The following is a 12,514-nucleotide window of genomic DNA, read 5'->3' as shown; positions in this document are numbered from 1 at the left end:
GATAGTCTGATTTTTACTCTTCTTCATCTGAATCTTGTTCTTCGAGGAACTGAAAAGAATGCGAAGAGTCAGCTTACTACCCTGCACTTGTCCTACTTGAGGTCCACCAGAACTCACCTTGACTAAAGCTTCAGTAGCTTTGAGGAAATGTTGTTTACCATTTGGTTTAGCACCTTTTTGGTGCCAGTAGATGATAGCTTGATCTGAAACTACATCGGCGTTGTAGAAGATTTTGAGTATTTGAACAAAGGATTTGATGATTCTAGTATCGGTGTAACAATAAACTTGTACTGAATTGATCAAATTGACTTGAGCTTTAGCTGTGGTACAGAATGGCTCGAGGATTGAAGCGTATTTCTAATAATAGGGATGGAAGATCAGTACAAGCCTAAATGAATGTAGTGATATATGGTGTAACTCACAGTGACATGTTGAACGACAAAGGCGTCGACTTGATCAGCTCTAGCGTTGACATCAACTGATTTCATCAATCCTTGCCAAATCCAATCGACTAAATCAGCCTCTGGAACAGGCTTCTCAGCTTGTTGAGTTTTAAGTGTTTCAATGATCTATCAGAATACCGTTAGTCTCGAGCAGCATTTTCAGTTGTACACACCTGTTCATTAGAATCTTCATCGTTGAACATTCTTTCTACGTTTGAAATAGTCTCATCTTTGACTTCACCCATTGCCAATTTAGCATACCAATCAACTATAGGTTGAAGACCTTCCTTTTTGAAATGTTCTTCCAAGTTTTTTCTACTTCTAGTTTGTAAAGGGAAAACATTTAAAATATCTTTCAAACCCGATCTTCTAACTGTTGAACCGAATTGATCAATTGATTGTTTTGATAAACATGTTTTAGCGAATACAGTTAAGAACTGTAATGCTACATTATCTTTTACGACATGCTCTTTAGTTAAAGATTGTAAACATTTTGAGGAAAATTGTAACTCAACAACTAATAAAGCTGTTGCTTCTGCTAATTTATTTCTTGATTCGAGATCCCATTTAGGTAAATAACCTAATAAATCGGGTAAAAAGTTCTCTTCCAAAGGTTTTTGTAAATATTTGTATCTTTGAATAACTCTTTTGAGCACATCAATCATTCCTTTCACACCGACATTTTTCCATTCTTCGTCTTCTTCTCTTAATAGATAAATGGGTGATTTCTTATCATCTAAGTAACTTCCTCCGGGTTGTAGTAATCCACCAACGAATAAAACCTCAAATAGCTGTTCGTAATATTTTAAGAACTCTAATGTAGCTCCTGCTTGAACTAATTTGGTCACTAACGCATCGGTAGTGTAAGGTGTAGGAATAAGGGCGAGGTGTAGAAGAAGGGCGTCTCGGAATCCTGTAATGCAGAGCGAGCGTTTCCCAGAAGATTAGCACTTGGCCGTCCTTCAGCACCAGAAGAGAAGGAAATGCTCTCACCTTCTGGCTCAAACTTTGCTGTGGCTTTAGCTTGACCTTTTCTCTGCTTGATCCTCACCCCGGTCAAAGAGGGTTTCTTGTCTTGTTGGCCTTGTGGAGCAGCAGCATTACCCGATGGGGTTGTTGAAGTTGGCGTGTGAGACATACAACGGGTATTTGAGATGGATGTAGGGTGTATTCTTTTGAGTGGTGTGTGGTTTAATGAGACACAACAGAAGAAGGAAGATGTTATATCTATTTACACCCGTGAGACCACAGGAATGAATGAGACGTGACAGATAGTGCAATGTGTGGTGGCCAAAGTGATCATGATGAACGATGCACTCAGTGCCACAATAGCAATAACAGCGAGATAAGTCTGCGGCGTTTTGGGGAATGATGTATCGTATTTTGGTGGAGGAATCCGAAGAATGTGGCAAACGTCATCGTCATTTTCGTTGAATTTCCCCCCACATGCTTCTTTCTATCCGGAGACAATTCGACCGATAGTTGGAAAAGGGGGGGGAGAAGGATTGAGAAACCAAGCCAAGAAGGGGATTTTGAAACATGCATACAAACTGAGTAAAAGGCACATCTCCTGGTGTTCCACTGCAGAAAATCTTGTGGGTTTTTTCATGGGAATTTGAGAATCTAGGCTAAAAGGGTGATGCATGCACTTCTAGGAGAAGGACAAAACGTACAGACGAGGAAAAGAGGCGCAGAGAGAAGAAAAGCAGGTCGAAACGGAGTAGCACAGGATAGGGTTTTATGGGAATCCATTCCAATCCCTGTCGATTCCTCTCTTTTTTGGGATGGCCGAAGCAGGTAAAAAAGGGAGGGAGTCATACTATCACCATTCCCCCTCTCTCTTTCCATCTCGCATAATTCTCATTTCATCAAAAATAACTCTTAATTAAAATGCGTTGATGGAAAAAATCCCACTCTCCACCAAAGTAGTACGACTGGGAAGAAAACGTTATATAAATCATATATACACACACACACATGTACAATCGGCATACCTCAACTATTCTTTTTTGCTAATCCTATTCTGCCGTTACCACCAACAATCATTAATTATATACAAAGTAATCATTTCATCGCCGCTCGACGCTTTATTCGCTGAAATCAAGTCATATAGAACACTCAAAAGCCTCAGACCATCCAGTCATCGCATTATCGTTCAAAGCACGGAAAGCACAGATCTATCCAGTCAATCCCTTTTTGAAACTGTTTTTAGATCTTCGTCCAAGCACTCAAGATCCTGTAGTTCATCAATCCCCCACTCTCAACCCTTTCTCCTTGACAATAAATCGTCCTTCGCATTGAATATTGAGATCACCATCACCTGGTCTATTTATCCATTCGCCGTACCACTTGGACCGACCACACACACTCCCAATCCTCATCCTTTGGCTCGCTAAAAGAGAGATAATACACCCTCACGACATCAACAGTCACCATCATCACAGATCCAGACCTTGAAACAGAGGGGTTTTGCACACTCATCGAATTTATAACGCTTTGACTTCCAATTTCTCCATTACCATCAAATAAAGTTAAATTATTACCAAGTGCAGGAGAGGTCACATCTTTGCTTCATTGTCATATAAAAGGGGGAGGTAGACAATTTGAAACTCAAGCACTTCTTCCTTTCTATCCACTTTCGTCGCACTTCATCTTGCAATACCGTTTACTTTCAATATGGCTATCTTCAATGGAACAGAGGAGCCGACACCTACCGTCACTTCAGAAGGTTTGGTGAAACCATACCCTTTCTTCTCTCAACCTCTCAAAACAATCAAGTCTGTCGCGACGGATGTCGATCTAGTCAAGCAGTTGAGACAAGCAATCGTTAGCCAAGCTGGATCGAATTCAGGACTTAAACAACCTCAGGTCTTCGGGAGGAGCGATGAAGAGTAAGTCTTTCATGAATGGCTTGTCCAATCTGAATGGAAACTGATTGGAATATGCACCTAAGATTCGTCGCCGCTTCTTCCATCTTCAATGGCGCTGTCAAAAGTCCAGCTTTAGCACTGGTCAAACCTACTGATGCCAAAGATGTCAGCCGGTAAGTTATTTTATCGCTATCTGTCTTTTTGAGATATACCGCCAGCTGACGAGATGTTTATACAGAACCATCATATTCTGTCGCGAGCATGATCTCGAATTAAGTGTCAAAGCAGGTGGTAATGGTGTACATGGATGGAGTGTGAGTACAGTCCCTCACTATTTTGGGAGATCGTCTCTGACATCTGGGTAACAGGTTGCTGGACATGTCATTCTGGATTTATCGCTCTTGACCGAAATCAATATCGCCCTTCCTGAATCTAGCGCTCCAACTCTACAAGAGTCATTTGAAAGTCTACAAATACGCCGTGGTTCAGCCTCATCTGACGGTACAGAAGAAACTCGTCGACCATCTTTGGCCACATCTGTTTCTGGATCTTCGACATCTGGAATTGCGAAACGTGCGGCCGCAGATGACCATACGATGGATGGATCAGATGCATCTGGCGCCAGAAGAAAAGGAAAAGTAGCCAGTGATAGGTCTGGACCTTATAGTCCTTTGGACAAGATAGACGAATTGGCGCATGCTGGCGATCGCTCAGGCATTAGCAGTGCCATGGAAGAGGACAAGAATGGAAGTGGCAGCGGCAGTGCGAGTGGGAGTGGCAGTGGAAGTGGTAATGGAAGCAGGAGTGGAAGTGGAAGTAGGAGCAGAAGCGAATCATACAGTGGGAATCAGTCCACACCTGCAACTTCCTTCTCTGCTTCATCATCCGAATTTACAAAATCACCTGCAGAAGATGGATATATACTTCCCAATACAGGATCCCCTTCGACAATGTCACCAGAGGCTGGCCCATCATCTCGGCCAGGTCCAAGAATCACATATGTTAATCCATCTCAAATACCTACATCATCATTCCCCTTTGTGCCTACTTCATTTGGAGCGAGTTCATCCACACCGACGAATTACTCAACAAGCTTTCATCCGTCATTTGCAGCAGGTCCAGTGCCCCAGATGTTGCTCAATACTCATCCTGATCCACCACCCTACACTCTGGTCACCTTTGGAGCAGGTGTCAACTCAAAAGCGCTTGATGCAGCTACGTCAGCCTCTCAATACGGTGCATTCGCCGTTCCTTCTTCTGCGTTCCCAGTCGGGTCAGGTCAATTTATCTCGGGTGGTTTCGGTTTCATAGGTCGAAAACACGGTATGGCAATGGATAATGTCAATGAAGTTGAAATGGTCCTGTCAGATGGCAGAATAGTCTGGGTCGGGCAAAATGGTCAAAAAGGTGGTGATTGGAAAGATGACGAAGATCCCGAAGAAGTTTGGTGGGCTGTCAGAGGAGCCGGTGCGATCTTAGGTGTTATCACTAGGTTTAGAGTCAAAGCGTATTATCTTCCCAGTGTTTTCGCAGGCAATCTGATCTAGTAAGTCGGCATTGCTTTGGGTTTCGCTTGCGGCGCTGATATGACATTCACAGTCTCTTTGATCGAGACAAGACGCCTTCACTTCTCCGACATGTTCGAGATTGCATCAAAGGTTCGCCTAGAACCGTGTACACCAATATCATCATGACTGCTGGTCCTCCCGGTGCTCCTGCCATCGTTATCCTTCAATTATGTTTCTCCGGTTCAAGAGCTGAGGGCGAAATGTACATTCAAGCCATTAGCGCGTGGGAAGGTGGTAGATCCATGTTCCAAGACTTTTCAGAGCGAACCTTTGAGAGACAACAGGGAGCTATTGAGGAAATTCTCAAAGGTGGTCACGGTAGAAAATGGTAAGTCCTGGCTGGTAATGGGTTTTCATATCGGTCAGAGCTGACTTTGTTTGCTCAGGTTCATCAAAAGTGACATGCTCACATCCTTATCGGATGAAGTCATTGACGAAACCTGTTCACGATTCCACTCGGTACCGGACGGATGTAGTAAGTGCATGATCGCCACTTTCTGTATTAAATCTATGTTATCTTGCTGATCGCAATTCTTTACAGCTTGGCTATTCGAGTACACCGGAGGAGGGGCAATCGCCGATGTCAGAGATTCATGTTTCCCACTGTCACATCGAGAATCTGCATTTACAGTAGCTGCACTGCATCAATGGTCTCACACTGAGGCACCTGTTGAAGACACGCGGTGTGTCACTACAGCTGAAGATTGGATAAATGAAGTCATACACCCCAATTCACCTGGTGGACCTTTACCATGTGTAAGTCTCTGATCTTACAGATCATATTGGCTGTACACTGTGTTCCAAAGCTCGAGCTGACAATTTTACTGCAGTTCCTGCAATCATCAACTTCGTCATCTGTCGCAGCCGTATATGGCGAATCTTACCCTAGATTAAGAAACCTGAAGAAAAGGTTAGATCCAACTAATTTCTTCTGTCATACGATGTGGCCACAAAACTTCAGGGAGGAAGATGGTATCGACGGTTTGGGCGAAGATATAAAAGAAGGTAAAATCGACGGTATCAATGAAGAAGATATTGATTCGGATGGCAATATGGCCAAAGAAGATTTGATCGATAAAACTCAAGTTTCTAAAGATAAAGGTAAATCAAGAGTCTTATAGGGGACTCATTGATAGATGTGGTGGAATCAGGGTCCAATTCACACGAATCGATTGCAAATTCTTTGGTATTTTGTATTTAGTATGAGAGTTTGACAGGGTGTGAGGAGCAGTCCGTGTATAGTAGTATCATAGCATTTTTTATTGATATTCCAGATATGCCACAGTCTTTTGCGAATGCCTTTGTGATTTGTTTCTTTTTCGAAGCATTCAAATTGTTTTTATAGGTTGCAATATGCAAGCTTACAAGCTTACAAAGGTGTTCGTTTGATCCTCGTTTAACGTGGAATTAATCAATCCAAGGAGGACTCCCTGTATGATTCAGGTCGAATCACGAGGCAGTGTTTCATCATGATTCTTTGCCTATTTGAAGTGTATGCGTTTGTTGAATGAGCTCCACTTCGTTCTGATTTTTGGTTAATATCCACTGGTATAATCGGATACATACCTGTACGTTCGGGTCCGACTTATTTGTGTGATCAGGATGGGTTGTACGAGCTCGAAACAGTAAGTTTGGTTTGATGCCTAGAAATCGCTGAGTGGATTTTTCAAAATGTAATTTGATTTGCCATAAGTGTTGAATTGAATACTGCTCTGTATACTGATATGATTCCTCGACTATGATTTATCAGCTTCCATACCTCGTTGGTCATGGAGCTACATACACGAGATGAACACCAATCGATCAACAACAGTATTCATTTTCAGAACGACGGATCGTGGCAAGAATGTATGAGAACCCATTTCACTTCCTTCTCAGAATCGATACCAACATGTAAGTGTTTCGTCTTCCTGTCTTTCCAAGAGCACATGAAAGATGACATGTCTGATCTACGATATATGATCAAAGGGGGTGTATCTCGAGGATTCGTTCCTATGCATCCCGTCAGGATAGCAAGTGCACCAATTGGATGGTCAAGTGATGAAGACGATCATTCTTGATGATCAGGAGTGATGATTGCATTCACATTAATTGTTGAATCAGTCAGGAAAGTTGGTAAATCTTTCTGCGTCGTTAGTATCGGGCCAACTTGCATCTACTGTATCTGGTTTACTCCATATACAGGTATGATCATGTTGAGAAGAGAGATGTTGTGTTCTCTGAGCTCTCAGATGTTCTCTTCTACGTGACTGTTAACGTTATGGGAAGCTCAGTTTGAGCCTCCCTCGGATACCTAACTCCGCCGTCACATGGCTACTGTATGGATAGAGTGGATAAGCGATTCATCATGTTATCCACAGCACAATCACATGACTGAGCCGGCGACATGGTGTAGACGAAGTGGTTGAACTGAAATTAGGTAGTCTCAGAGCTGGAAGTGAGATCTGGGGAAGAAAGAGGTCCAATTATCGGTATCATCTTAGAATTAGACATTTGCGCTCTAACAACGGATTTGACTCATTGATGAACCGATTCAGCCTTTACCCAGTCCAGAAAGCTGCGATAGCTTCACACGACTCAATGAGATGACATTGACGATGTACAAATACAAGTATTACCAGAGTACGAGATGGCACCACACATACTATAGAGCTACGACGTACAGTAATCTCAACCTGTGAGTTGAGAAAAATCCCGGTAAATTCCATCCTGAAAGGCTCATGAGTCAACTTTCATATCATCCTGCTTGTATATCTTTGTATCTCACATCGACTGAAAGTGATGTATTCGTCTTGCGCCTGGCTTAGTGATAGAAGTGACAGTTTGTTATTACTTTGGTAAGCTGGTGTTTGCTCTTGGCGAGGTAGAACAAGTGAAGATTGATCAGTGATATATCGTATTTGACCTGATAACATATGGTTGTTCCAGTCCATCAGCGTCCGAATATCCTTTTTGAGAACATCTACTATAATGAAAACGTTTTACTCACGGCATATATCTATGGTATGGATTGGCAAAAGGATGTTCGGGAGGTAAATTCTGAGCGAAAGAATGTGTTGGGAATTGATATGATCCAAGCCTAGGACTCATAGCTGAACCAGAATGAGATGACGAAGCTTGTGGTGGATAATAGTCCTCTTGACCATGGTCATAACCATGAGCGTACGATTGTTGATGTTGGAATTGTGAAGGTGCTGAGATGGGTAATGAGATCATACCTGGACTATTATCAATTCGGATATTAAATGATGATCAGCGAATTATGCTTTCTAATTCCAGCATTCTACCAACCTAGAATCACCAGAAGGAAATGCAGCAAAAATGATTACTTACTCTATACCTTTAGAGGAGAAACAACCCATCTTTCTTCCACAGCACTTCCTATTGACCTGCTATATCCTACCACAATGTCAATGAAAGGGAAAGAATGTATATCGCATCATGTTATTTTATATGAATTATACGATAATTGGGTGGCGACCGTTTGACTTAATGTACGAGTACAGCTCTTTGTAATCTGTGCATTCCGAACTGATCATTTGTTGATGTGCGAGCTGGGATGCCGAGTTGAACGATTCCGAAACACAAGACAACTACCCCTCTTTCATCAAATACGCAGTGTGTGATATTGATGGTAACTGTCACCGCCACCATGTCCCAGTGAGGGAGAATGTGAGAATCATGTACAGCTACCGCTTGATTGTGTGTTGTCGACCAAGAATATGGAATGATCTGCCCATTCCACGATAAGGAGTACTCGCTAACGCTATGACGTGCCAAAGGAAGTCACTGTTGAAGGGGCCAAGGAGGATCATGATACACCGCTAGGGATTTTTCACCCTTATTTCTGATCAGTCAGATCTTGGTTTCGCGTTTATTTCACCAGAGGGAAGTAGGGCTACTTTCCGTATGTGACAGAGCAGCCAACCAGTCTCCATGCACAGACCAAGAACTTGATAACGAAGCAGAAGCATTCGGGTATACATGGCGTTTTGCACTTCGAATGTAGATCTTGTACCTCAAATACACGTCGCCGCCACGCTGAGGTCATTTATGTATGGGCTTTATGGACTTTACCGAGTGAAACAAGAAGCATAGCTCTTGCTGGTCATATGTCATGATTAGTGATATGCTAAGACAACCGTAGTCGCCTTTGTGTGTTTTCGTTGACAGGTGTATGGCTTTTGTATCAATCACGTCATTCCAGAAGCTGGTATCAGATAAAGAAGCTCTGTTCATCATTTCATCTGCCCGAAGCCTCCTTTTCAGAACGCACTTTTTCGTAATCCTGACCCGACTAGCCATATTTGAGTAAGTTCAGATACTCATCAGAAGTTTCCCTCAAATAGTCAAGAACCTTTCACATGCACCAATATTAGGTAGAATGATATACGGTAGATATTATATGACTTGATGATGTAAGTAATCATGAACCAGTTCTTCACATCAGCACAGACCTCGTATCCAAATTCAAATATCGCTTCTAGTATAACTTCATTTCAATATCATGCATAAAATGAAGGTCCATTGTAGAATATCCGTCGAAGATGCAGATACCTTACACACTTGCTTTTTCCTCCTCTCAAACTCAACTTCGGTCTACAAGACCGACGAAGCATATATACCTCCTTCGTGGTTCACAGCTTCACCGCTTCATTTGTGTATGTGCACACAACTCCATCTTGTGTCCTACGCTGAAACGTTATGCTTTCTCCCGGCTACCTTCCCGAACGGTTCTGTGTGCATAAAGACAACTTATGCACAGAACAACAGGCCGCGTTCAGACACAGCGATACATATCACGTCTGTGCTTCCCTTCTTTCCCTTTAACAGTTATCGATTTGACAAAAGCGTAAACTTCTCCAACATGGGGAAAGCTATATTGTCGATTGATGATCGAATGCGGTAATGGTGTTTGTTTATACTTTTATTCGGACTCAAGATATGCATAGAATAGTACAATGATCGAAAAAGTAGTTTGAAACGCTTATTCTAGCGATGTGATATATGTAATAATGATCTTTTAACTCCAATTCAAGGTCAGACCACATCCTCCAACAGACTTTCTTTCATCCTGCTTCATCTTCCTTCTCACCTTTTCAATACCATAGTCTATACCTCCTTACCGTATACTCAGCGGGCTGCTTTTGACTTTCATCCTCCAAGACATCAACAAAGATTGTCAAACTGTAACGTCAGGTTGTTTATGATCGCCAAGAATTACCTAATTGTGAGTCGGCTTGCTTATCTCAACCCAAGATGGTTATAGCCATCATACATCACCCTGTTCCTTAAGATCTACTTGAATCCGCACCTCTTCCTTCTCTGAAGTTGTTGTTATCGGGATTGTGTCATTCTTGCCGTCCAAAAAGGAGGAAATGACCTATCGGGTCCATGTGAAAATGGACGAATTATGAGACTCCCTTCAGGGCTATATACCCATCCTTTATCGCCGGCGAGATCATACATTCACAAGAAGAAGAAAATCTTCGAATATGAGTTATCATAGAGATATACGAAGGTCGCGCCGTTGATGTTTCTCTCTCTCATCTCATTTTCACGCCTCTTTGTGTGGATAATGTTCGAATGAACTTTAAGGTGTTAATTGAACTTTGTCGATCAATGAAGACACATGATCGTTAAACCTAAACTTTGATCTGCGCTTTCTTCCTATCCATTTGATCTGATTCTATGTCTTTTTCCTCTTTATTTACGAAATGTCTATCATCGAGCATGAGTATGATTGTTGACTTTTCTCTTATTCTCATAGGAGAACAGGCGCCTCGGACAATAATCGACCGGGATTTCGCGAGAGACCATTGAAAGATTAAAAATCCCCATCCATAAAGGTAAATCAAAAGGCCTTTCTCGTAAAGATCCCGACTCCTTTTTCATGGCGTAGTAAAAGACACGTAACTTGTAACTCGTAACTTGGTCTAAAGCGTGGTAAAGAGTATTTTCAATATTACTGAAACAAAGCCGAAATACGTCATAGGCGGTAATCACATTTGATTCCTACAGTACAAATCTATGAAGAACTAGTAAAAAGTGTCAACAACAGAGAGGATGATCAATCAAGAGGTGAGTTGGAAAGTGAGACATTGAGAAATCCAAACGAAAATGAAAAAGCGCGTCGCAACTTTGATAACTGACACAGGCTGACACAACATCATATAGTACTGATCTGCGTCTTATCAACACCTTTTGGTCGTTTGTTTACATCCTTGAAAGTAGGAAACCAATCCCGTTCTTCCCGTCTCGCATCAGGAGCGTTTTCATTCTCTCTTCGGTCGATATCATTCCACACTCATACTCTGTAACGTGGGAAGAAGGGGAAGAAAAGGACATCTGATTCTCTTCTTCCATTATTTTCCATATCTTCTCTTCTGTCTTTCTTTCTTTTTCCTTTTTCCCTTAGCGCGTTTTACGGTAGATACACGCGACAACCCCCGTTTTTTTTTGATTTTCAATTGAATCTGAATCAAAATACCCCGAACAGCTGCGATTACCCTAAAAATCAAATCATTACATTTTCCATCATCGCAAGATCTGTATGTGTGATATTCTTCAACCATATCAATGATTACATTGCGACAAGCAAAGACGACGACATCAACAAGACAGACATAATCTCCAACAACTTGTAACGCAAGTGCGTGGACCTCGAGACAGCATCAACCAACAGTATCTTTCTCACCCCACTCACTCACCTTTCATCACCCTTAAAGTAATCGGACCATTCTGAAACTCACCAGAAATCTGCTAGTATAAAACCTCCCCCTGCAGGGTGATCAATCACTTCTTTCCCAAAATCCTAGTATCAGGTTTTATCTTTGATTTTTGGATAGGAAAATCAGTCCCATCAGTCCCATCAGTTCTATCATATACACTTTCAACAACCCGAATTGAAAGCACTAGCAGATGGTCTAGAACCCAAATAGGATTTCCGTATACCTTTCAACCGAGATATTAAAGGATACTTAGAATCGTCATATACAAACTACGGTCAAAGCGTTAATCACATTCGCGGATATAATTTTTCCTCCAAACAATCAAAAATTATCACTCAACTACGATTCGCCCAACTGTCTTGGTCAACCCGTCGAATGTTAGCAGTGTTAGACGTATTGGAGAGAAACGCACATCAAAAGCATCACATCAAGACCATACTCATAGGACAGAGTCAAAGGGATCTACGGGTGATTCTGGTAGAAAGGGTCAATTGAAATGTGAGTCTTATTCTTGTTTTCTTCAGGAATCAGTGATGGGAAACCTTGAAATCATTTTGGTTCTATTCATTCTATCATTACGCTCGTAAGCACCTCGTGCATCTGGGTGTTGTTACTTCCTTGTGAGAGAAAACTATCCTTAAACAGGCTATAACCTTGTTCTTCTTCATTGATCTCCTTTGCCTCTGTCTGTTCGCACGTCCCTTCCTTCCTTCCATATACAATAACCTTTTCATTGTCGGTCACTCTACATTTCGACTTGGTCCGCATCATTCCTCCTTTCCCCGTTCCAAAACACTTCAGCCTCCTATTCTTTCTAGCACTCGTCTGATCTATAGCTGATCGTCATCTGGTTGTAATTGCAATTCGGATCCTTTCCCATCTATCCTCATACTCTCATCGAC

At 42.0% G+C, this 12,514-nt stretch overlaps 3 protein-coding genes across 3 annotated transcripts; 1 reads left to right on the top strand and 2 right to left on the bottom strand.

The window, feature by feature from the left end:
* Positions 1-13: 13 nt before the first annotated feature.
* On the bottom strand, positions 14-1,581 carry IL334_004852 (uncharacterized protein; the record flags this gene model as incomplete). The annotated part of the gene is made up of 5 exons (XM_062936567.1): positions 14-49; positions 118-357; positions 423-569; positions 617-1,356; positions 1,437-1,581. 5 exons carry the CDS (start codon positions 1,579-1,581, stop codon positions 14-16), a joined length of 1,308 nt encoding a protein of 435 aa, XP_062792618.1.
* A 1,538-nt stretch (positions 1,582-3,119) lies between these two features.
* On the top strand, positions 3,120-6,002 carry IL334_004851 (uncharacterized protein; the record flags this gene model as incomplete). Its single annotated transcript, XM_062936566.1, has 8 exons — positions 3,120-3,334; positions 3,397-3,486; positions 3,552-3,627; positions 3,682-4,859; positions 4,913-5,209; positions 5,268-5,356; positions 5,423-5,637; positions 5,712-6,002. The coding sequence occupies 8 exons, from the start codon at positions 3,120-3,122 to the stop codon at positions 6,000-6,002; spliced, it is 2,451 nt and encodes an 816-aa protein (XP_062792617.1).
* A 1,864-nt stretch (positions 6,003-7,866) lies between these two features.
* IL334_004850 (uncharacterized protein) lies at positions 7,867-8,243 on the bottom strand (the record flags this gene model as incomplete). Its single annotated transcript, XM_062936565.1, has 2 exons — positions 7,867-8,104; positions 8,215-8,243. The coding sequence occupies 2 exons, from the start codon at positions 8,241-8,243 to the stop codon at positions 7,867-7,869; spliced, it is 267 nt and encodes an 88-aa protein (XP_062792616.1).
* Positions 8,244-12,514: the final 4,271 nt, after the last annotated feature.

Source organism: Kwoniella shivajii, chromosome 6 (assembly GCF_035658355.1).
Source record: "Kwoniella shivajii chromosome 6, complete sequence".
NCBI lineage: Eukaryota > Fungi > Basidiomycota > Tremellomycetes > Tremellales > Cryptococcaceae > Kwoniella > Kwoniella shivajii.
This window is presented reverse-complemented; position numbering and strand designations above follow the sequence as displayed.